General features: G+C 49.7%; 2 protein-coding genes across 10 annotated transcripts; one reads left to right on the forward strand and one right to left on the reverse strand.

Moving 5' to 3' along the window:
• The first annotated feature begins 851 nt into the window (after positions 1 to 851).
• Positions 852 to 6,923, forward strand: LOC121041603 (creatine kinase U-type, mitochondrial). 2 transcript variants are annotated; one of them, XM_040492514.1, is made up of 10 exons: positions 852 to 982; positions 1,850 to 2,134; positions 2,783 to 2,981; positions 3,185 to 3,280; positions 3,685 to 3,906; positions 4,042 to 4,127; positions 4,247 to 4,370; positions 6,014 to 6,148; positions 6,341 to 6,466; positions 6,679 to 6,923. In XM_040492514.1, exons 2-10 carry the CDS (start codon positions 1,986 to 1,988, stop codon positions 6,793 to 6,795), a joined length of 1,254 nt encoding a protein of 417 aa, XP_040348448.1. In that variant the 5' UTR covers positions 852 to 982; positions 1,850 to 1,985; the 3' UTR covers positions 6,796 to 6,923. The 2 variants fall into 2 exon arrangements, with proteins under 2 accessions (XP_040348448.1, XP_040348447.1); XM_040492513.1 differs by having other exon boundaries at positions 943 to 1,075.
• A 193-nt stretch (positions 6,924 to 7,116) lies between these two features.
• Positions 7,117 to 24,019, reverse strand: STRC (stereocilin). 8 transcript variants are annotated; one of them, XM_040492506.1, is made up of 29 exons: positions 23,033 to 24,019; positions 21,933 to 22,718; positions 21,817 to 21,841; positions 19,811 to 21,065; positions 18,776 to 18,838; positions 18,568 to 18,678; positions 18,227 to 18,393; positions 17,853 to 18,039; positions 17,606 to 17,721; positions 17,213 to 17,345; positions 16,672 to 16,854; positions 16,350 to 16,388; positions 16,002 to 16,169; positions 15,765 to 15,830; positions 15,182 to 15,307; positions 14,827 to 14,885; positions 13,918 to 14,041; positions 13,694 to 13,806; positions 11,782 to 11,917; positions 11,171 to 11,367; positions 10,886 to 10,976; positions 10,517 to 10,673; positions 9,715 to 9,884; positions 8,922 to 9,077; positions 8,404 to 8,546; positions 8,065 to 8,213; positions 7,707 to 7,804; positions 7,464 to 7,611; positions 7,117 to 7,272 (listed from the first exon to the last, which is right to left on the reverse strand). In XM_040492506.1, exons 1-29 carry the CDS (start codon positions 23,076 to 23,078, stop codon positions 7,184 to 7,186), a joined length of 5,301 nt encoding a protein of 1,766 aa, XP_040348440.1. In that variant the 5' UTR covers positions 23,079 to 24,019; the 3' UTR covers positions 7,117 to 7,183. The 8 variants fall into 8 exon arrangements, with proteins under 8 accessions (XP_040348440.1, XP_040348439.1, XP_040348442.1 ...); XM_040492505.1 differs by having other exon boundaries at positions 15,182 to 15,310; XM_040492508.1 differs by lacking the exon at positions 16,002 to 16,169.
• Positions 24,020 to 24,437: the final 418 nt, after the last annotated feature.

Below are 24,437 nucleotides of genomic sequence, written 5' to 3' on the forward strand. Positions count from 1 at the left end.
TTTTTCCTTCTCTAATTCTCTCTTCTTGTTCCCTACCTCTTTAATCTTAGTAACCACCCTCTCAATCAAATAACAACTCTCCTTCATTGGAAGATTATCTCCCTTCTTTATCTGGGTAAATATACACCATTGCAAATAATTATATTTGCTTATTCATAACTACTCCTTAACCTAGACAATGAGCCCCCACAACACAGGTAACATTTTCCATCTCTCCAAAAGTGACTCTAAGTACAGAATTCTATCAATTCTCTGATAATTGCTCTCTTGCCAGAAGAAGGAATTAAGTGATGGACACAGAAGAGAGGTGGATAGCTTCTAAGGATACAAATGAAGAAGGGAGGAAAAGGAACACAAAGGAAGCCTGAGAGTAATGAAGAGAACGAGAGTATAGGAGTAGAATGGTATCTCATCAGTGGGGCCGGAGGACAATATGAAGGGAATTTCTCTTTCTCAAATAACATTTCCAAGTATCTTACTATCACCAAGATGGCTCAGAAAAGGGACTAACACCACCATGTGTACCCAAGCTTAAATGACTTTCCATATGAAGCCTCCGCATGTCTATTTTGGCTCTAGCATTCATTCTCTTTACTGCCAGGACAAAGGTCAAGTCACACCTAAGTCACACTTTGAGCTGTGGGAACACACCCTCTCAAATCTGAATACATATCTTGGGAGGATAAAGGACAGAAGACCAGTAGGAATGTACAGATTCCCTGGCCTTGAACACCACTCCCCTTTACACTCTGTAATAAACAGCATTAGGGAGCCAAGAGAGGAAACACTTGTGGTGGTTGGAAACCTGTGCCTGCCTGTTCTGTTCCTACCTGCTGTCATCTTACCACACCCTTCACCTCACCTTACACTCCCCTCCAGCCCAGGAACTGGAAACTACAAAGAGGGGAGAGAAGGGAGAGGAGGAAGAGGAAACTAACAATTCCCTGCCCAATCGCAGGTCTACACCCAGTACAACCAACAGGTAGGCAAGCTTGCAGAGAATACTCAGAGGGAGTCCTGTGAGCAGAAAACAGTCCTGAACCTGGATAAAACACGAGGAAGTAAAAGATCAAAGGTGAAGTAGAAAATGGGGAGGAGGGTGGAGGTGAAAAAAGTTGGGGATCATGAGAAGCGGGGGCAGGACATAGCAGGGCTATGTGGGAGCCGATCGGGAGCAGGGAACACAGCATAAATGGGATAAGAGTTAATGTTCCCCTGGTTGGTCTCAGGGAATCCTTCCACTACCTTGTAAGAATAGCACAGGTGTGGCCGGAGGGCACCTTGGTCCTCTTCCTGGTTCTAAAGCAAAGGTGACCTTGAGCCACCGGGTGTCATTTCCAGTGTATGCCTCTGTGATTTCTCCATTTCTTTCTCTGTTATCTGTATTTATGCCACGGTTTCTCCCGCTGCCGCCTCCCCTGGGAATATGGAGAGGTTGCTGGGGAAGGCCGAAAACTAGAGAGAGGTTGGGCAATGTCACCCTTTCACACCCACACAGAGTGACGAATCGGGTTTCCGATTAAACCGAGAGGCTTGGGGGAAGGGTGTTAGGCTTTGCGGGTCCCGTCGGGTGCTGTCCTCTACGTGGTGCTGAAATCTGGGCGACCTCAACCCAGGTGGGCCGGCATCCCCGGCCAAAGGTTGCGAAGCTCGGGTCCCCTAACCTACCTGGCGGTGCTTCCCACCTCTGCCCCCGCATACCTAGCGCGGTGGCAGGCGGAAAGGCGGGGCCTGAGTGAGCTCCACCCCTGGAGACTGCGGCTGGGACCTCCCTCCTCCGCCAGCCAGCCGCTACCTCATTGCGCCTCTCCTGCAGTCTGGTTGCTACCGTCTTCCTCTCCTGATCCAGCTTCCACTCCGGCCCCCATTTCGGCTCCAGCCTCGCACCCAGTTCCAGTCCTCAGTCCTTCTGGTTGCATCCTCCCTCCCTGTTCCTGCCCTGCGCCAGCTCCCACCCCGGGATTCCACAGCCGGACCCTCAAGCCATGGCTGGTCCCTTCTCTCGTCTGCTGTCCGCCCGCCCGGGGCTCAGGCTCCTGGCTTTGGCTGGAGCTGGGTCACTAGCCGCTGGGTTTCTGCTCCGCCCGGAACCTATAAGGGCCGCCAGTGAACGACGGAGGCTGTATCCCCCGAGGTATCAGTGTCTGAGGCACAGGGGTGGGGGGGTGGGGGGAGGTGGTGACGGGAACGAAGATGGGGATGGAGATGACGACCTGGGCAAAAGAGAAGGGTTATAATCACGAAGGCTCTGGAGTGGAGTGCTGTACAATCTGGAGACCACAGTGGGTTGGGAATGGAAGCCAAACCCATAAGGCTAACGCATTTCTGGAGACCTGTAACCCGCAGTCCCCGCCCCCAAGACCCGCTCTGGCCCTGTGAGTTCTGGCTGCACCCACTCTGCCCAAAGCCCTAACTGAGAAACCAGGAACTATCCTTTTCGCTCTCCTCCATCTCGTTTCCTGCTGTCCACCCCCCACCCATTTCCTGAATTCCCCTCCTTAGTCTTCCCCTCCCCCATCCCTAATGTTGTGCTAATGGTAGGAAATAACTGAGCAAATCTGGGGAAATTGTGCCCGTCAGCCAGAGGAAACTAGACCTGTTGGGAAAGAATAGACCCTGAAAGTCCCTAAAGAGATTACTAAGTAAGGTTTAGCCTCCCCCTAATCTCCCCTCCTCCCAAGGAGCAAAGGCAGACATGGCTAACTGGATAGCTCCCAGCTGACTGCACTGGGTCTAGGCCCCCTGTGCTCTCCTCCATGGTTACTGGGTACCCCCTCCCTAGCGCTGAGTACCCAGACCTCCGAAAGCACAACAACTGCATGGCCAGTCACCTGACCCCAGCAGTCTATGCCCGGCTCTGCGACAAGACCACACCCACTGGTTGGACGCTAGATCAGTGTATCCAGACTGGCGTGGACAACCCCGGCCACCCCTTCATCAAGACTGTGGGCATGGTAGCTGGAGATGAGGAGACCTATGAGGTAGGGGGCCCCCAGAGTTTCCCTGGTGACCCAACTCATCTTCCCAGTAATCCCAGCTCCTTCCCCCTAAAGACCCTTCACTTTCCCTTAAGGCTGGACCTTCCATACTCATGTTTTCTGACCCAGTGAAATCAATCCACAACTAAGGCCTGGAAAGGGATTCTCTCTCCTTAACCACCCTCTCCCTCTTAATTCCCCATCAGGTATTTGCTGAGCTGTTTGATCCTGTGATACAAGAGCGACACAATGGATATGACCCTCGAACAATGAAACATACCACTGATCTGGATGCCAGCAAGGTAGGACAGATATTCTGCTTCTGATTTGCATTGCCTTATATATAGCATTCTGTTTCTCCAATCCTTTCACCTTAATTATTCCTGACTCAGAGTCATTATACTGCTGAGCTTTTAGTTTTGGTTTCTTTGGTTAGATTCTTTGGGGGAAGAATTGTATCTTAAGGAGCTGCAGATATGGAAGGGAGAGGAGAGGAGAGGGTGGGTGAGAATGACTGTACCCCAAAGTGGGCAGTTTGAGGGAGGATTCATAATGCCCTCTTCTGTTGGAGTGCTTGCCCAATGAACTTCTCCTTCCAATGCATGTAGTGAGGACCCCTACAGTCTTTAAGGTCTCTCCTTCCCCAAGGCTCTCTGTTCCCACCCCTGTGTTTCTGTGAGTTATATTAATTTCTCTTATTCCCTAGATCCGTTCTGGCTACTTTGATGAGAGGTATGTATTGTCCTCAAGAGTCAGAACTGGCCGAAGTATCCGGGGACTCAGCCTTCCTCCAGCCTGTACTCGGGCAGAGCGACGTGAGGTGGAACGTGTTGTAGTGGATGCACTGAGTGGCCTGAAGGGTGACCTCGCTGGACGTTACTATCGGCTCAGTGAGATGACAGAGGCTGAACAGCAGCAGCTTATTGATGTGAGGGGCCTTGAGAGGAAGCTGGGTTGAGGAAGCAAATGGAAAGAAGAGTCAGAGGGGAGGGTGGGTCAGATGAGATAGAGGCCCAGGAGCTACTGTGAAGATTCTTAACTCAAGTCCTTTTACTCCCCTCAGGACCACTTCCTATTTGATAAGCCCGTGTCCCCACTGCTGACTGCGGCAGGAATGGCTCGAGACTGGCCAGATGCTCGTGGAATCTGGTATGAGGCTTACCTTACCTCTTTTTCCCCCATGATCTGTAAATGTCTTTTATTCCTATATCTCTCCCAGTTCTCGCCCTGTCTCTTGATCCCTGTCTTTCCGTCTTTACTGCTCTCAGGCACAACAATGAGAAGAGCTTCTTGATCTGGGTGAATGAAGAGGATCATACACGGGTCATCTCCATGGAGAAGGGTGGCAACATGAAGAAAGTGTTTGAAAGATTCTGTCGAGGCCTCAAAGAGGTTGGAGAAGAATGTATAAGGGAACTAGGTGGGAGGACATAAGGAAAAGCCAAGGACTAGACCGTATAATTTATCAATCAACCCATGATACTTTTGATAGCAAAAGGGATCACCAGCAGTCAGTCCAGGACAATATATCAGGACTGTCCAGAGAAACCCAGGATATATGGTCACCTAAGAATAGAAAGAGAAAGAATGTCCTGAATCTAAGGTAGTAAATAAAGTAGTTGTCGGATAAGACAAAGATGGAATAATTGAGCTGGTGTGTCAATGCCTGAGGTGTGTGGAGTGTGCAGATAAGGAAAAGTTTGAGCCTGGATCAACGTAGGAAGTGAAAGATTGGTGTGTTCATGATTCCAGTGTAACCATCCAGTTCTGAACCAAGGTATTCTGTCATTCTCACTGAAGTATCATGTCTAGGTTTTAAGCTGAGAGCAGGAGGGAGACTAGGGGAAATGGAAGATGGAATGGCTTAAGTCCCAGAATGTGTGGCTGTACTGAATCCTCAATCATATATGGATTAGGACTCCATATTCTATTCTAGGTTAGAAATCCCCATAAACCCAGTTTTTATTGTATGTTCTCATATATACAGTTGTATTTTGGACTTGGAAAGACAGACAGCTTCTCTTTTTTTAGATTCTAGCTGGGAAGTTTTTATTGTTTTTGGCTAATAACAGATAACATATTCTGATGGTAAGTGGGTAGGGAAGTACTTTTCAAATGATATGCCTCAGGTTTCTCATCTGTAAAATTGGGATAATACGGCTTCCTACATTTTAGGTTGTTGGGGATTAAATGAGATAATGTATGTAAAATACCTGGTGCATAATAAATGTTCAGTAAGTGTTAGCTCCTATTATTTTTCTAGATGGAAAGGTTTCCCCTTGTTCAGCATGTAAGATGACCCCCTATGCCGTGTTTTTTTTTTTTTTCTCTGAACTATAAACAGGGTTCTCTTTACTCATATGAGGTAGTCTTCGCATCCATCCTCTGGCACATCCCCTGTCTCTTGAACTCTAATAGTCATTTCCATCATTAGGAAGCTCTAGTGAAACAAAACACTCTACCCACACTCCCTTCCCCACCCCCTCACGTATACACATAACTATGAGTCCGGCTCTTCTGGACTGTTTTCACCTTTCTCTCTGCCTTCTCACATGTGCTCTTTCCACAGCTAACAGAAGGCTTTCTTGCCTCTTCCTGTTGCAAAGCCTACACCCTCATTTTATGTGTGAAAGAACCCTTCCAAACTCTAGGCTCATTAGCAAAGCAAAGATAATCCATGCATGCTGAGCTCATTGAATAATCATTCCTTTCTCAGTTCAGTTTACCACCTCCACTCATTTCCCTAGATCATCCTTAGTGCCTTATTCTCTCAAGTGTCTCTTCTTCCACACACAAGATATTTTTCTGTAATCTCACCATTATGGGCTTGCAATATCAAAATTATCTTGTACACATGATAATAACAAACCATTCCCCACCCAACCTCTCCCACACACACACACACAAACAGCAGTGTCATTCTTTCACAGTCCAAATTCCTCATTCTAGACATATTTCTAGAGTTCTTGTAGGTCTGGCTAAGTGAGGGCTCAAATATCCCTGACTTTTCACTAACAGAGCCTTTGTGGACTCAGGTGGAACGGCTGATCCAGGAGCGTGGCTGGGAGTTCATGTGGAATGAGCGTTTGGGATACATCTTGACCTGTCCATCTAACCTGGGCACTGGACTTCGGGCAGGAGTACACATCAAACTGCCCCTGCTAAGCAAAGTAAATGAGTTGTGGGGTTAGAGAGGGGTATGAATAAGGAAGGTGGTCATGTGTGGATGGGAGGGTATGGGCATTTTGGAAAGGAGTCAGACACATTGTGGGTAGAGTATCAGGGGAAAGGGACCAGTCTCAAATAGGACCAGTCTCTGCCCCTAATGGCCCGGCCCCCAATCCCTATCTTCTCTCCTCTAGGATAGCCGCTTCCCAAAGATCCTGGAGAACTTAAGACTCCAAAAGCGTGGCACCGGTGGAGTGGACACAGCTGCCACAGGCAGCGTCTTTGACATCTCTAATTTGGACCGACTGGGCAAGTCAGAGGTGAGATCCTTAGGGATTACAGTGAGGAGAGGTATAGGTCTGTGGGGGTGGAGATATGACAGTGAGTGGGCCCCAGGAATGTAATAGAATCTGAAATGAAATTCAGGTTGAGTGGGGAGACAATTGGAAATGAGTTCCTAGAGAAGGTAAATCAGTGTTCAAGAAGGAAACTCAAGGGTGGGAAGCAGAGATCAAGGATTAGTGTCCTTCAGGTGGAGCTGGTGCAGCTGGTCATCGATGGAGTAAACTATTTGATTGATTGTGAACGGCGTCTGGAGAGAGGCCAGGATATCCGCATCCCTCCACCTCTCATCCACAATAAGCATTAATTCCCCATCCTCAGGAGATGACTCAAGATCCCCAGGACTTCTGCCCATTCTAATGTGGCCCATTCTACTTGCCCTGGATGCCCCTCCAACTCCCTTCTGTCCTAGTAAAGACTCCTTGCTATGCTCTAGCTGTCTGTGTTATTTCTAATGGTTGGGATGAGGAGGGACTAGCTTTCAGGAAAGGAAAAGAAGCAGTGGGGTTATTTATGATGGAAAGAAGACTCCAGATATGGCATGCCAGGAACACTGATTCTCAGGTGGGTGGAAAGCATTAGCATTTTACCCATATTCCTCATCGGCTTCCTGAGGATAATTAGAATTCATTTCCATTTGCACTTTATTAAAGTTTCTTTCCCAACAATCTTTCTCTTTAACTGTGGAGACAGGTTCAAAGCAGGTTGCCAAGGAAGCAGATGGTCAATGCCATGGCCCAGGAGGGTTGTGACCAGTCCTGAAGGCCCCAGGCTGTGCTTCGACCTATAATGAGACAGAGAATGGAAGGAATATCAAAACTCTGTTCCCCAAGAACCACTGATACATGGAAACTGCCTAGACCCCTTTGCTTCAGGGGTCTCCCTGAATGGGTTCTATGAACCAGATAGCATCAAGTTTGGGGTCAGATTCTGGGTCAGGAGTTAGTGGGGCAAGCTGTGCATTTGGGAACTCACCCTGCTGTTCTGGGCTGTCCTTCCCCTCATGCTGGGCCCATGCAACTGCTCGTCGCTGCTCAGGACTCAGAAAGGCCATTTGTTCAGGAGTGACAGCCACAGCCTGAACACTCGTGAGACTAGATAGCTGGGTGGGACTGAACACCACCTGGGGGTGGGAGCAGAAATTAGTACATCCAATATAGCCCCCTTTGGGCCCTGGCTCTGTGTGGTCACCTCAGACCCCAGTTCTTGAATACTTACAGCAAATTTAGGAGCAGGGATGACAGAAATAGCAAGAGGGGTAAGGCCCTGGATCTGTTCCTGCAGCAGTGCTGAAAGAGCCAGGTCTGGGATCCCTGCTGTTGAAGCAAGTGGGATGGGCATCCAAACATTGTCTTATACTGGCCTTCCCCCTTCTCTTCAAACCTATAGACTATAGACTTCTCTAACCTCTCCCCAAATACCCGACCATACACCTTTCCCAACACATCTCCAACCTCTTACCTAAATGCCTTCTCAGACTCCCACCTTAATTCCAGATCAGTCCTCCACCCAGTCCATCCATGGTAGGGAAACCAACCTCTAACAGCTAGCACCAGCAGTGGCCCAGCCTCCCTACCTGCTATTGTGCCGATTTCAGTGAAGATCTCAGGCCCCCAGTTACTGACTGGACCAAAACCACCGGGCAGCACAAGGAGCTGGGCCAGAACTTCCAGTTGCTCCTCAGAACACTGGAGATGCAGATTGCCCAGGAAGAGAGCCGCTTGGCTGTGGAAGAGTGGAAAGAAAGAAAATATATTCAGCCACAGTGATAGGGCCCATGGTTATGAGATGGGAGTATAGATGGCTTCAGGTGAGGTCCCTTCCTCCATGGGACCACTCCACCATGAGTCTTCCATCCCCAGTGAGTCCACCTTTACATGAGCACCACCACCCACACATCCCCTCCACAGATGACCTAAATTCCCAACTGCTGATATGCTGTAGCTCCTCTGGCCGAAGTCCACAGAGTGTATAACCCAGTGCAGTCAGATGAAGGAAGTCCAGGTGGCTCACATGCCGGCCACTCTGCCGCAAGAAACTGGAGACCACAACCCGGAGCTGGGATGGAGATGGAGGGCACAGAATAAGGAGATAAATCACAAGGAATTCATGGATGAATTCATGGTTGGGGAAGAGACAAGTGCTACTGGATTATATACTTGTATTATTAAGAACTGATGATCCAATAGCCATGAGGAAGATTGAGGATCCAAAAAAGAGAAGGCCTCAGGGAAGACAGTCAGGAGGGAGTTTTATGTGTCCAGACCTCAAAGTGAATAAATCACAGAGTTCCTAAGGCCACAAGTAGGGGGTATTCTATTTTAATAGAATGGCCAAGCAGGGTAACAAAAAAAATTCTTTAGGTGCTAGGTGACCTAAAGGCCTAGATCTGTGGGACAGAAGTTTGGAAGGTAGGAAAAGGGAAGGTGTTACCTGGATGGAGCTCCAGCCATCTATCTGCCCCAGGGTGCTCAGCACTCCCCAGTCCACTAGGATCAGCTCCTGTAGTTCCCGCTCTCCTAAACCTATTAAGAGCCGACCTAGCTGCAGGATCTGCTCAGGACGGAATCCCCGGGGAGGACCCCACAACTAGGAGAAAGAGGAACAATGTGAGTGGAAAAGCACTGGACTAGGAGTCAGAATGCTTGGTCTTAGTCGTGCCTCTGACCTTAGCTGTGAACTCTAGGCAAATCACTTGCCTCTCTTTAGTTTCCTCAACTGTTTAGTTTAGTTTAGTTTAGGTCTTTAGTTTCCTCAACTGTAAAATGAGAGGGTTGGATTAAGGTTCTGACTAAGGTGTTACTGAAAGATGCCAGAGTCTCAGTATAGAAGAATAACAGATCGTAGTCCATGGATTCTAAACCTTATGTGCACCAGAATCACTGGGAGTACCTGTTGAAATGCTGATCCCCCAGAGCCCTCAGAAGATTCTTCTCCCAAAAAAAGATTCTTCAGTGAGTCTAGCATAGGACCCTGGCACCAGCATTTTAAAAACCTGCTCCCTGGATAATTTTGAGACACCCTAAAGTTTGGGAACCACTGCCTTCTTCCCTCTACCCATTGCACTAGCTTCCTTTTCTCCATATTCATCCTCTCTGACTTCCTACTCAGGATCCACTCTCATTCTTTCATCTCCTATTTCCTCCACTTTTCCCCAGCTATCCACTCCCTTGTGTCTCATACCACACCTAACCAGCTTCCTCATGTTGGCCCCTCCATCCCTAACCTGTTTTGCCTTGCCCATAGCTGCCCGTAGTTCCTCAGGCCCAAGTCCTCGGTCTCCTGCGAATAATTCCAGGCAGTCCTCAAAGTCTGAGAGCTCCATCCCTGCAATCTGGGTTGCTGACCAGGCTGCTGGGAATGTCCCTCGTATATCTGCACAATTTGGCACAGGTTCTGAAGGGGGAAGGCAGGCACAGGGAGTCAGTGTAGAATTAAACTATGATCACAGAAATATCTATAGGTGGAATGACCCCTCCAACCTTTGGAGGATAGGGTAACATAGACAGTATGGGCCAAAGGATTACTATAGTATGAGAATTATAGGACTCAAGGGATATTAGAACAAGTGACTAAAGAGGATAAGTCCCTCATTGTATAAATGGAAGGCTGAAGGGGTTGCCTAGGGATTTAATGGCAGGTCTAGATCAGAACTCAGGTCTCACTATCATCTCCCTCCTACATCCTAAGCATCTTCCCAGCAGACAGCTCCATACTCTAGCATAGAGCCAAGCTTAGAGTGGGTCAGCTGCTAATATGGATAAGAGAACAGGAAAAGGTAAGTCCTGGGCTAATAATGTAATGGGTTATAAATTTCCAGAGCTATAGAACCCTAGAACCAGAAAAGACCTTGAAAATTATCCCTCTAACCACTGTGGTTTATAGATGAGAAAACCCAAGCCCAGAGAGCAGAAAGTGTGCAAATCTGCTCAAAGGGCACAGCATACCTAGAGCCCCGACTTCTGTCTACATTTCTGGATACTCTTTCCTATACACCCTGATAGACATGAATATTTGGGTAGTTTCACCTGGGAGATCTTCTGCAGTGGGCCGTACAACCCCAGCTACCAAGGCAGCTTTCTTGGAAGCAAGCTGTGGTCTTCCACATAGCTGTCCAACTCTGCTCTGCTCCCAACTCTGCTGCTTCTCTAGGAGCCGCTCCAGAGTCTCTTGGCCCAAGGCCTCCTGTGTGAGACGGTAGATGGAGGGTGGGGAGACCTGGGCAGGTCAGGGCCAGCTGCTGCAGCTATAATTTTAAAGTCCTATCTCTTTTTAGCAGTTTCCCCCAGATTCAGGCTTCACATCCCTTGCCCTCAGTCTCCTTGCCCTTAGCTCCCCAAAGCCAGCTCACCAGTCCCCTCTCTGCTCTTACTCCCTCCCTTGTTCCTTCACCTCACCCTGGGGATCAAGGAAATAGCTTCAGTAGACAGAGTGAGTACTAGGCGTCCAGCTTGCTCTACTTCACCCTGGCTCCACAACTCTGGCTTCCTGGGGGACAGGAAGAAGATCAGGGGCTGGGATGCTGAGACAACTGTGAGGGAAAGGAAGGGGAAAAGAGGACATGGGGACTCAGGGCTCCAAGGGACCTTGTGTATATTTATTCAATGATCTGCCACTGATGATGGTGGTTAAGAGGGTGGGTATAGGATGAATCAGAATTAGAAATTCCCGAAGGTTCATACCCAAGAGCAGGCTCCTGTGACAAGAGCCATCCCAGCTCTGTGGCAAATGGCTCTCCTAGGCAGAAGCCCTGCAGCTGATTGAGTTGGCCCAGCAGGATCGGTAGGGGGATCCGTCGTGTACTCTCTATCCCCAGGAATCCAACCAAGGGGCCCAATGTCTCCAGCACTTCCCTTGAGACTCTTGTCTCCTTTGGAGCCTGGAGGGGGCATCAGGCCTTGGGACAATGCATCTCTGACTCAGAGGACCAGATTCTTTGATCAAGACACCAAAACCTTTGATTTTTCCCTCCCTCCAGCTCCCAACTCAAGACCCTACGATGTTCACTGCCATTGTTTACTTTCTTAAATAATGAGCCCAGATAGGAACAGGCAGAAAGGCTAGGAGTTGCAATCCAAGGGATTTCTTGGACTCTAAGGAATGTGGACAAAAAATATGAACCTAGAGATAGGTTGGGATGGAACCTAGAGATAGATCTAGGGGCTAGGGCCTTCTGGACAAGAACCTTTTTGGCAACAAAAGTGTGGGGCTAGGACTAGAAGATAGAGAGCATTGTCTGAGAGGTAAAAATTGTCCAGGCAGCAGTTCCGAGTCTGGTAGGTTGGACTCTTACCAAGTTTTGTAGTGCCCTTTCTGCCAGGGCCACCCGGTGGAGTGGGGTCAGTGCCAGCAGCTGCTCTGGAGCTCCTCGTACCAGCCCCACCACCAACATAATAGATTCATTGGACAGTCTATCCATCAACCGGACCCTATAGCAATTTGACAACAGGGGCATTCAGAAATGAGTCCTGTTGAGAAGGGATAACAGAATGCCACATTGCCCAGACAAGAGGTGACATCAGACCAAACCCTATGGCCCTGGACAGGATCTGATATTAAACTGCCCCAGATGCAATTCCCTTCATAGTGTTTAAAAGGAGAGAACAAAAGGAGTGCCATATTTCTAGTCTTCCTCAGGAGAAATGACAAATGACCCTACCTTATCTAATGTAATCAAAAGTCCCAAATATTAAATATCTTTAAAATTTCTCCCCATTTGGGGCAGCTGGGTGGTTCAGTTGGTTAAGCGTCTGACTCTTGAATTCAGCTCACGTCATGATCTCATGGTCTATGAGTTCAAGCCCCTCATTAGGCTCTATGCTAACAGTGTGGAGCCTGCTTGGGATTCTGTCTCCCTCTCTCTCTTCCCCTCCCCCACTTGCTCTCTATCTCTCTCTCAAAACAAATAAAAATAAACTTAAAAAAAATCCCCCCCCCCACCCCATGTTATAGATTAGAAAACCAGCTCACAGAGATGGTGGGATCTTACTCCCAAGTCTTTTTTTCCACAGGGTCACCCTTCCTCTACTTTTTGTGGGGAAGTCCTCTCTCATTTGCATAGTGGTGCACAATTTACCAAGCCCTTTTATAGTATTCTCTTATTTGAACCTTATGACAAAACTTTGGGGTAAGACAGGTATTTTTCTTATTCCTCTTTCATAGATGGGGAACTCAGGTTTTCCAACTCATGGTCTAGAAACTTATCTAGGTCCTTGGGATTCTAAATTATCTCCAAGAACCAATAAATTTAAATAGATTTCAATGGCTTTTTTAAAAGCCCTTTTGTCCAGGTTTCAGAAGTGTATTCTATCTAGGGCTGCCAATTCTGGAACTGGAACTAGGCTGCATAGCACAAAAGCCAAAATCTGTGGAAAGGCCTATAAAAATATAAGGATGGAATCAACTGCTTTACCATCACCTCTTCCCTAGGAAGACTAATACTAGCCTTTTCCTACTCTAACTTACAGTTCAGATGGCAATGGGGTAGGGATGGGGGCAAAATGAGAAAGGAAGCCTGGGAGAGAGATACTCATAAAACTCCTAGAGTCTCTGTGTTAAGAGGACCCTTACATTCATGAATTTTCTCTCCCCACAACCCTTATCCATACTTAAATGTGCTCTACAACATTCCTGCAATGAGACCATTCGGCCCAGGCTTGAATAGCTCTGATGTTGGGAATTTGCTACATCAGTTTTCCTTGTATTTTTCAAATCTGATTTTTACTCACTGGTCATTGTGATGCCCAATGGAGCCATTCAGAAACATGCTAATTTATTTTCTATTTGATAGCCTTAGGAGTATTTAAAGGCATTTATCATGTTTCATACACGCTCTTTCTGTACTCCACTGAACACACTGACAACATGGTGGCTTAAGCAGACTATAATCTTCTAGGGTGAGTTGGACCATTGACTCCCTCAGTTCAGATATTCTATCTCTATTAATGTGGCCTCGGTTATACTATGGTTGTTTGGCAGCCCACATCATAGTGTTGCCCACCAGTAGCTGTCCTATGTTGGGGTCATGTTCTGGGAGCCAGTCAAAACATAGAGCAACTTTGAGTAGAATCCTCTGCTTTGGGCTATAACTGATGGCAGAGAACCACCAGACAGAAAACTGCCACCTTAAGGCATTTCCTAAGGGCAGACCTTCTACCCCAGGTTGAGACGTCTAGGGATCCAGTGTCTCCAGTTGTAGCACTTACGGTAAATCCAAGAGTAGCCTGGTGTCTAGCCCACTCAGTTCTGGCCCCATGGTTGCCAGCTCTGGCTCTGGCATTGTCATCCTCCGCTGTAGCTCCACCCAGATACAGGCTCTCTGTAGGATAAGATGGGGAAACAGGTCAGGATAGAGCTAAGCATAGGGGCTGGATTCGGTACCCAGGATCCCTGCCTCCCTGCTCCACTAATGTTTAAGCACCCCTCTCACCAGACTCCCTCGAACTCCAGTGGGCAGCTGATAGATCATGTGCACTACTTCAAGGAAGTTTGCCATTGAGTTGATCTGCTGCAGAAACTCACACGACATGCCCCCTGCCATGGTGCCCAGAGCCCTGTAGGTGTGTGAGTGGGTAGATGCTCATTCAACACATGCTGTGGTCTGTCTGCTCCTTGATACTGATTCTCTCAACACAAGTACAGAATTCATTTATGGTAATTTATAGTTTGAGAAATGGCTTTCCATAGAAAACCACAACATCATCACTGTTTATCAGAGAGGAAAATAAACATTCACAGACGTCAAGGGATGTTGCGAACATCATTCTATTAAAAATGTGGTAAACTGAGCGTAGAGCTATATCTTTAGATTCTGAAGCCCATGATTCCTTTATTGTGGGTGAAAGGAAAGTGATACTTACTTGTTCCTGTTTATTGCTGCATGGCCAGTAGCTCTGAGGTCACCTTGGATTAAACTAACAACAGCAAATATCTATTGGGAGATTTCACTGGGCCAGGAACTATATTAAGTACTTTATATGCCTTACCTCATGTAATCTTCACAACCACATCCTATGAGGTAGGTACTATTGTAATTCTCGTTCCACAGAAGAAAAAAACTGAAGCTTAGAGGATTAAATGACTTGCTCAAGGCCATGAATAGGTTTCAGGGCTGGGACCTGAATCCAGGTGTTCTGAGTCCCTTAAACTAGTCAGGATAGGTGTGGTGCTATGGGAAGGCAAGAGAATTAAGGGAGGAGGAGCCAAGAGAAGGCCCACACACTGGGACTATGCATCATCCATCCTCACATGTCCCATTGCATATCATATGGGGCCTGGCACATGGCAAGTCTCAAAAAGTGTTAGTTGAATTAAACTCTGCTCAACACAAGTTACTCACTGCAGATTCCTGAGTGTCAGGTTGGTGGGCACCTGCATCTTCTTCCAGAGAAACTGAGCCTACAAGAGAAAGAAAGAGGAGCAGCCCCCCAGCAGAGATATTGCCCAAGGACCTAAGATGCTTTGGACCTAGCCCTCCCTCCCCACCCTGTGGATCCACCAGCCTCCTACTCTCCCAAATGTACACTCCTCTCTTGGAGATGGAGGGCGGGGGGAGAAATAAGGGGGAGGGAGAAGGAATAAAGCAAAGCAAGTCACATTATAAAGGGTGCTGGGGATAACGTGACCAATCTAGGGCTGACAGGTAAAAGAGGTGGAACATAGAGGATAGTTCTGGAGTAAGTGAGGAGAATTACCTGCTGCTCAGACCAGGGCAGCTCCCGGTAGCGCCTTCGGTTAGCCAGAAGAGCTGCAGAGTCCAGCTGTAGCAGCTTTAGTGGGAGCAGGGGAAGCAGGCAGTCTGGCCAGGTGGTGGGGATGGGCTGCTGGTGGGGATGTGTGTAGCAGAGTAATGATAGGTAAGAGGGGCATCATGGGGGTGGGAGGGGACCAAAGCTAGGGTAAGGGTGGATGGCATGTGCCACTATAGCAACACACACCAGAGAGCCCTCACAATGAAGGTGGATGTGGTCAAGTATTGCTGCTATTCAGGCACCTGATGAACTGATCTCCCTTAGACTCTGAGCTTTGCTCTCTTTATCTGAAAGCAGGCTCGTTGGCCTGGAAGATTTCTCAGACCCTTCTGGTTTTGACATTATAGGACAGTGTGGGTCATGCTGTCATGTAACTGGAACTGGGGAGAGCTGCTAATGTCTTGGTGGAAACAGAGTCAACCTGGATGCTCAGGGCCACTGCAGGGAGAGTATAGGAGGCAGCACCAGTCATATGAAACTACCCGGGGACATGGAGAGGAGCTTAGTTGGGAGATCCCACACGTACCTGACCAGGGATACACACAGCTGCACTGGCACCTGTTGTACCTATGTTTTTAACGCCGTCTTTCACCTGCATGAGAATCAGCAGTGTGTGTGTGTGTGTGTGTGTGTGTGTGTGTGTGTGTGTGTGTGTAAGGAAGTGGGGAGGTATGGGAGGCCTTCCCTGGCCACAGGGAAGATGCCCTCCTCTTAACCAGAGCCCACATCCCTGAATGTCTCATCCTCCCTGCTACTCTCATACCCGAAAGGTCTGCAGCAATGCTGCAGTCTGGCAAGCTGAGAGGCGTGACAGTTCAGGGGCCAGGCAGGAACAGGCCCCAACCAGAACTCGCCTAGGGATGGCCTGGAGTGTCTGGGAGCTGAGGCCTGGCAGCAGAGGGTGCAAGGAGCAGAGTTCCTCCAGGGACAGCTGGGGAGCAAGAGAGACAAGAGTCCTGAAGAAGAGAAGCAGGGTGGTTGGGAAGACAACAATCACAGTACAGCAAGGCAGCAGGTCTGAGGAACTGAGAGGGAAGAAGGGGCAGATGTGAGAGCCAAGGAAAGGGGGACAGGGACCTCTGAGGGACATTGAGAAGTTGTTGCTACTCACATCACGCCTAGGGAGGAGCCGTCCAAGCAGTAAGACAGCCTAAGGTGGGATGGGATGAAACAACAGCTCTCAAGTCCTGGTAGCCAGGTTTTATGCAGGTCCCTAGGACCTACCCTTTAAAACTTCTAGTTTCCTTGATACCACCCCCAGTGACTAGCCTGGCTCTGGGCTCTTCTTGATCTGAAGAAGGGGGATGAGGGAGTCCTCCTTGGGACAGAGAAAAAGGAGGCTCCAGAGAAGCTGGTGGTATCCCTGAATGTCATTCCCTTGAGTGGGGTTCCTGGGGTTGAAAGGTGGATGTTAGAGAGTGAGACAGGCCCACCTGGGCTGGTGTGACACTGGTGCCCTGCAGGGCAGGAAGCATGGCTCTAAGCTGGGGCTCTGAGAGCTCCTGCAGGAAGCGGAGGCCCAGCTGAGGGAAGAGAGGGGCCCAGACCCGCAGCTCCCGGGGGCTCAGCACAGCTCCTCCAGATGAGCGCAATACCCCCAGAAGTTCATATGCCACCTGTAACCAAAGAAGGTTTGGGACTAGGGAGAAAAGACAAGTGAACCTTAAACTTCCTCTCTAATCCCACATCTGGATTTCCCAGGGCCTGGGCTAGGGCTTAGAACCAAAGATGGGACACCAACAGATAGGGTTTAAGATGTCAAAGGGTATGTTTGGGGTGTCATAGACCAAACGGCATTGGGTCAGGAAGAGGTGGTAACAGATAAGGATGACCACGAAATAAAGAACAGAGATAGTAGAGGTCAGGGGAGGGCTGGCACTGTTGTGCTCAAGCTTGGTTGAGATGACTGAGCATGTCATCCACACAGACCCAAGGAAAGCCTGGACTCTTGTAGGCCTGTGCCAAGGGGCTCACCCGTCCTTGTGGGCTGAGGGTCCCGTTGGCCGCACATTCCAGCAGCCCCCGTTCTACTGGCCCCAGTGGATCACTCAAGGGTACCAGGCTCTGCAGCTCCTCAGGGCTCAGGAAACAGGCGAGGGACCCCAGCCTGAGAAGGGCATGAAGCTGGCCTTCATGTGGTCACTGAAGCTGGCACTAAGGTAGGGATCGTGTAGGTATATGGAGTAGGCACTCTGCTAAACTAGGAAATATGGGTACCATAGATAGGCCTCTGTCCTGGACTCCTATACTTCCTGCGGTCGCTGCCTACCTTTTTGACCCTTCCTTCCTAGGCCCCCAACCCACCATGGCAGCTGCACTAGCCTCTCTCCCAATTTGGCTTTGATCACTGATCCCACAACTGCTCACCTGCGCACCTGCTCTTCTCCGTCCTGGACACTCTGGTTCACCAGGCTTCGTAGCACATGCCGGGCATGCCCTGGCCCAAGACCTGCTGCTGGCCAACTATCCTCCAGGGCCTGGATCTGAGGTGAGGAGGGTCAGCTCATGTTGGATCACTGTGGGACACTTGTGGGGAGAAGCTCACCAGGAGACATACTACTGACTCCTGTCCCACCTAGGAGAAGATGGGCTAGTCAAGAAAATCATGTCATACCTGGTGAGGGCTGAGCTGCAGAAAGTTCTCCAGAGGGAGGTGGGGGAGCAGGGGCAACACTGCCCACAGTAGCTCCTGGGACCAGGCGGGCACTTCCCCAAACAGGTCAGGGGCCAGCAGTCGCTTTGCAAGAGCTTCCTTCTGTTCAGGCCTCATTCCTGGGCTGTAATCTCGGATGGCGGCCAGTCTGGGGAGAGCAATGGGTATTAACCTTTGGCCCCTGTTGTCCCCCTCACACTCTGAAGCCCTACTGTCATGGACAAGAAGGAGACTCTCCCTAATTTTAACAGAGAGGATTTCAAGAAGGGGCTGCTATAGGCTGATGGGGTTGGCTGACCCTGACAGGATCAGGAGGAGTGGTGTGGGGTCCTTACACACTGTCATTGGCCAACAAGGATGGTGGGAAGCGCATCAGGTCAGAGACAGCCAAGAAGGGGATGAGCGGTGACAGGTCAATGAAGAGCTGGGAGGTGAGGCGCGGGTACTGCTGGAGCAACAAGGCTGTCAGGCGACCCAGGGCTTCCTCCTCAGATGGTGGCACCTGTGAGGGCATAGGAATGGATGCTGGCTCTAGAGATGCTCAGTATTATCGCCATCTCCTTTTGAGCTTCTCCTTCCACTGGGCAAGCCCTCTGCACACCAGGTTCCAGGTGCTCTTGATTCCCAGATGTCTCCCTCCATCCTCCCCGCCCCCCCACCTGCCCTCTATACCCACCTGAAGCTGAGCCCAGGAACGGTGCATGAGCGTCAGGAAGCCCTGAGCAGCCTCCCTCTCTGCTGAAAGCACCAGCTGCTGGAGATTTTCTGGTGGCATGTGCAGGTATGCCTGGGAGTAGGAGGTTAAAGTGGGCATGGCCTCACTGGGCAGAGACCTCGTGCCACAGTTGTTACCCATTCCATCCATGTACCCCTCCATCTGTTACCTGCACTAGAATCTTCAGGGCCCAAACACTCTTCTCCCTCTGGAGCAGATCCCATAGCACAGGCTGATGGGGAGACAGACAAGATACCAAGAGCTGTCTCCTCTGTCCTCCTGAAGGTTCCCCAGGCACTCCAAGTCCACTTGCTAGATGCTTGTCCTTCATCTGAAGCTAGTATGTGTGTCTCATCAGATACTAAACTCCATTAAACCAGGATGATGTCTCAAACTTCTCCTGTACCCTTTTCCATGCTAGGTCCATTGTTGGCTCAATAAATACTTGTAGATCCAAACCAAAACTATGAATCTGTATAATCCCATTTCACTGGACACAGGACTTGAGAAAGGTGGGCCCTAACATGGAGTAAGGAATCTTTACATATGCTACATAACCTAGCAAAGTGCCTTACATATAACGGGGCAACCAATGAATGAATTATGGTATTTATATATTCTAGCCCCTTCACTCTACAGAGAAGAAACAGAAGCCCAGAAAATCTGAGTTAAATTATTTTCCTACTACCACACTAATGTGTGACATAGTTGAACCCAGAACTCAAGTCTTCTGATTTGTAGTTGCCCTGAACTATTCTCATTTCTGTCTTATCTTCCTATATTTGCCAGCCTTCTCACTCTCTAGGGACAGAGTCAGGTCCCTCCAACTTGATACCTTTCCTTTCTGGAGCAGAAAGGGGGAGAGTCAAAGAGTTAGAAAGAATAATGAGATAACGTTTAGTGCACGTTTATGTGTCATGCTATATACATAAGCCCACAGCATGTATAATCTTATGTAATCCTTACAGGTACCCTAAAAAAGTGGCACTGTTACTCTCCCTCATTTATAAGTGAAAAAAATGTTGCTCAGAGAGGTTAAATAACTTGTCCAAGGCTGATCACAGAACTAAGATGTGAACTCAGGCCTGACTCCAGAGCTGTGTGCTTAAACCACTATACTATACTACTACCTCTCAGTATTAGAGAATTTGTTTGGAGGCCCTTCCCTCTGTTCCAGGGGCTTTAACCTTGGCAGATTACTCACACTGAAGCAGGACAGCAGCTCCATCTTGTTTATACCCGAGCTGGGGCTGGCAGTGGGTTCAAAGCCCAGCGGGGTCCGCTGCTCCTCCTGTTCCAGGTACTCCCCAACTGTCCGCAGCACACTGCGCCGGCCCTCTGGGCGGAAGGCATCCCAGAAGGAGCAGTTGTCTGGGAGACTGGAGAGCATCAGGGCCTGACCCAGCATCCCCTGGGCCTCAGTCCCCCCAGCCCCTGGACCCAGAAGAAAGGTCAGCAGGCGCAGGAGATAGTGTAGGCGTGTGGAGTGGGCAAGGGCTGGTACAGAGGACTGACAACGTGGCAACTGGGATAGCATGCCAAGCAGGAAGGGGGCTGGGGCCAGACACAGTGGGGATGGTCCCAGTGGTGGCAGAGAGGGCAGAAGAGGGCCCAGTAGCCCCTCTAGGAAGCAAGTATCGTTGCCCCCACGACTTATCCTGCACTGGCCTGCTAGCCAAGGCCAGAAGGGCACAAGCGCTTCATACATGGTATCATTGGCACAGACCATCATCAGGAAGCTGCCCCCATCTGGGCAGCGTTCCCCACAAGGTCCAATGTGGCAGGGTGGGAAGGCAGTGGCATCTGGGGTAGGGCCCTGGCACACATGCTGAACCCAAGCCTGATTGCTGGGGGGCACAGCCTGCAGACCCGCCTCTCCACACAGCCGCTCAGCCCACAGGGTCTCATTCTCCAAGAAGCAGCCCCAGAAGATCTCTGGGGTGAGGGGAACAGAAGGCAGTCCTTCAGGACAGCTGGTGGGGGGTGGGAGAAGACCAGCACAGAGCCGCTTTACCAGACGGCGATTGGGGCCAGACAAGGCTGAAAAGGAGAGGTTGCTACATATTGCCTCCAGGAACTGATCAGGAAACTGGTCATGGCAGGCCTGTAGCCAGCCTTGGGCACCTGGTGCCCATGAGACTGCATACCACACAGCTGTCTGGCAGATGGCAATGGTGCTGGGAGGGGGCTGCGGGGTGGCAGGCTTGGCGTGCTGGCAGAGCAAGTGGATGGAGAAGTTGGAAATGCTGTAGGGTGGTGCTGGACCTGAGTGGTTCTCGCAGAGGGCCTCCACAGAGATGGCTCGCTGTTGGCGAGGGCTGATGTGGGCTGAGAGCTGGGAAGCCCTGGGCAGAGGCACACCTGTGCTCAGACAGTGGAGGAGGGCGGGGGGTGGGGGTGGCAATCCAGACAGAAAGCCCAGCGCCTGGACATCCCAGGAAAGGTTGTGCCGGATGCCCCTGGGTGTAGAGGGAGGAGCAGGCATCACCTGGTCAGTTTACATTTCCTCTAGTTGAACATTCTGACCCTGGCCCAGAGCCCTGCATGGGGGGATGGCAAGCATAGGCTTTTCCAAAAGGTCCCTGGGAGTATAGGTGTTACTGGTTTAAATACTGGGATGGTGGGAGCGGGAGAAAGATCTGTCCTGCCAAGGCACAAAATCATCTAGGAGCAGCCCAGCTGGAGTCCCTTCTGTCCACCTGGCTCCCTTCTTTCTCCTTTCTTCATATACTTTTAGGTAGCTTAAATGCAACTTTTGGTTGACCTCACATCAGGAAATCTGCCCTGCAACTGAATAAGTCTAACAGTGCTCTGACATTGTTGTACTGAAACAGTAAAGATGGAGGAATCCAGTCTTATCCTTTCTTTCCATACCCCATCTTTATTAGGTAACATTATTAAGCACTATGTGCAAGACAGTTCTGAGTGGCTTGCACATAGAGCATCAACCCATTCAATCCCTTTCAACAACTCTGTGGTTGTTAATATTATCTATATTTTATAAGAAGGGAAACTGAGGCATGAGAATGAGAATGTAACTACCCCAAGCTCACTTGGCTAGGTAAACAGAGCTAGGACACCAACCCAGACAGTCATGCTCGAAAACCACTAAACAATGCCCTCCCATCAGTCTCCTCCTCCATTCTGCAGGCTGACAACTTTCCAGGCCCACTCCCTCAGAACTCCTCTCCTGGTAAGAGAGTTACTTACCATAAAAGCAGCTGTTGAAGGTTGCCTAGGAGGGAAAAGAGTAAGGAAGAGGACTACCACAATCTCCCCCCTTCTTTGTCCTGCCACAGCCCAGTCCTGAACCCAGCAGCACTCACCTCCCTGGCACTGCCCATTGGCATCAGGCTCTGGTTGCCCCAGAATGGAAAAGACCTCATCCTGTAGGGAGTCAGTGACACGGAGAAGCCCCTCCTGGAAGGCAGCGTAGAGGGGGGCCCCCACTGTGCGCAGCAGACCTCCCCAAAGAGCCTCCTCAGAGCCTGGCTCCCCTACTGGGGTGAGCAAACCCAACAGACCCTGTAAAAAGTGGGGGGCTGGCTCCCTCCCATTGAGGCCTGTGGCATTTGTGGGGTCCATACTGGACTGCACCTGTACCAGGGCCTGCCATCGTGTACCCTCTAACAAGAGCAACAGAGAAGGCAACCAGTCAGCCACCAGAACGCAGTCAGAGGGCCCATCACGGGTGCATGGGGGCCGGGTAGGGGTTGGGGGCCCCACAGGAACTAAGGCTCCTAGCAACACCTCTGCGAGTCCACCCAGCACACCTGCCTGGTGCCCCAGGAAGTCCCGGGGGGTCTGCTCCTGTCCCAGCAGTGCCAGCACATCCCCTAGTAGACCTAGCATTGGCTCCCAGTCTGGGCTGCCTCTCAGTGTCACTAGGAAGTCGTGGAGCCGGAGGGCAGGGGGCTGGAGAGGTGGGGGCTCCCCCACAGGTCCCTCCCCCATTCTCCCAGGCCCAAAGGAAGAAGAAATGTTGGCCAGGAATGCAGAGAACTGTGAGCGGCTGAGGGACCCCTGAGGAGCTTGGTCCATTGTGGAGAGCAATGACTTCAGGAGGGAGAGACCAGGGTCCAGGGACTGAATCCCAGTAGGGACCAGAATCACTGAAAGAAGAGAAACCAGAGGTCACTAAAGGGGAAGAGCCTAGAACCCAATTCGGTCCTGCCCAGAGCCCAGTCCTAGCTTGGATCTAAAGATGAGGCGACAGGGATGGCAAGCTGAGTCCCTTTACTGAATACTACTGAATACTTACTATAGTAAGTCTTGGCCTGCTTTCTTAACCCTCATTTTCTCCCTTAGCTCCAGTCTCTGACCATTTTCCTTTATCTTTTATAGAAACCGGTTAATCTCTGCATTCTTAAGTCTCTTTTCAGCAACCATCCCCTTCATCCCCAGCCCTGCTCACTGTTCATCTCACCTGCACAGGACAGCGGCAGCAGCAGGGCCCAGAGGCTCAGAGCCATGTTTCCAGGTGAGCACTGGTAAGAGGTGAATTCTGGTTATTCTCACCTTGTATGCAATAGCCAGGTGAGGGCAGAGCACTGCAGGCAGCCTGAGTTGCCACTGACACTGTAGTGTGGTCTTTCAGGGAACAATATCTGTAACCTGACAGCAGGTTTGTCACCTGAGCCACTGAATACCTGATCCTTTGGCTTTGGAGAAAGGTGTGCTTCTGTGAGAGGGACCAGTGATAGGGGATCCCGGCGGGGGGGCCCTCGGAGGAGCCCAGGGAAATAACTTCAGTTAAGAGCCAGGATGCAGATAGCAGTGGGCAGAAATAGAGGTGGAGACCTGGAGACCAGGTATAATGTGGTAGGGAGGGGGGCTGCAGAAAAATGTAAGAAAGTATAGAGGGTACAAAGGAGTTAAAAGCAAGTAGGATTTGAAGGAATCAAGGAACAAAGGGGGCCCAGAGAAAGGAACTGAGCAGCCAGGTATGAACAGAGAAGAGAAACGAAGACAAATGTCTGGTCCAATGACAGAGCATTCAGGAAGAGGAGAGCCACTTTTGATTCAGTACCTAGAACCACAAAATGCTAAGAGTGGGAGAGGACTTCAGAGGTTACAGAGACCAAACATCTCATTTTATGGATGAACAACTTGCTCATTGGGCCATTCAAATATTTGTGTTTGCCCTGTGGTCCTCTTCCTGTGGCCTAGGTGAATGCTCTGTAGAAAATTCTGAGATGAGAAAAGAGATAAGCCAGATTAAATCACTGTGCAAGGGGGCTACTTCCCACATGGACACACACATGCATGCCCACATGTGCATGTATTCATGCATATACAAAGAGAGAAAGAGAGTACTGCTCACAGATCAGAGAGATCCCATAAAAAATACTCTGGTCTGGTCAAGGTGAGAAGTATTTTCTGTCCTCCATTTATATATCCCCAAAGGCCTTTACCTGACACCAGCTCTAAATAGTAATTCAACACTGGCTCCACTCAAACTATTATTCTGTCCCTCTTTCCTTAAAATCCTCCTCTATTCTATCCCCTCAAACCCACACATTCAAATCTATTATTAATGAGCTTCTGTCCCAGAAAGTTCACTTAGGATCATAGAATTTTAGAACTGGAAGAGACCTGAGGAATCCTGTGGTAAAGAAACTTCTCATTTTATAAATGAGGAAATAGAGGTCCCCCAAAATGGAATGACTTGGCCAGGCCACCAAAGTTGAGGACACTGCTAGGATTTTCCAAGGCAAATCAGAAGCTGGGATCAGTGAAATGATCTACTGCATCCCTTTGCCAATATTTTCCCTTTGCCTATCACAGTTACATCTAGTCTGAAAAGCAGAGAGGAGAATCAAAGAAAGAGT

This window comes from Herpailurus yagouaroundi, unplaced genomic scaffold, assembly GCF_014898765.1.
Source record: "Herpailurus yagouaroundi ecotype Mexico unplaced genomic scaffold, PumYag 184, whole genome shotgun sequence".
NCBI lineage: Eukaryota > Metazoa > Chordata > Mammalia > Carnivora > Felidae > Herpailurus > Herpailurus yagouaroundi.

Excerpts from the sequence above, each read along its gene's own strand:
- LOC121041603 (XM_040492514.1), top strand. The coding sequence starts at position 1,986 with ATGGCTGGTCCCTTCTCTCGTCTGCTGTCCGCCCGCCCGGGGCTCAGG. Across the intron at positions 2,982-3,184 it reads GAGATGAGGAGACCTATGAG|GTATTTGCTGAGCTGTTTGA; the intron begins GTAGGGGGCCCC and ends ATTCCCCATCAG. Across the intron at positions 4,371-6,013 it reads TCTGTCGAGGCCTCAAAGAG|GTGGAACGGCTGATCCAGGA; the intron begins GTTGGAGAAGAA and ends TTGTGGACTCAG.
- STRC (XM_040492505.1), bottom strand. The coding sequence starts at position 23,078 with ATGGCTCTGAGCCTCTGGGCCCTGCTGCTGCCGCTGTCCTGTGCAG. Across the intron at positions 15,831-16,001 it reads CATTGCTGCAGACCTTTCGG|GTGAAAGACGGCGTTAAAAA; the intron begins GTATGAGAGTAG and ends ATTCTCATGCAG. Across the intron at positions 8,547-8,921 it reads ATGGCTGGAGCTCCATCCAG|CTCCGGGTTGTGGTCTCCAG; the intron begins GTAACACCTTCC and ends TCTCCATCCCAG.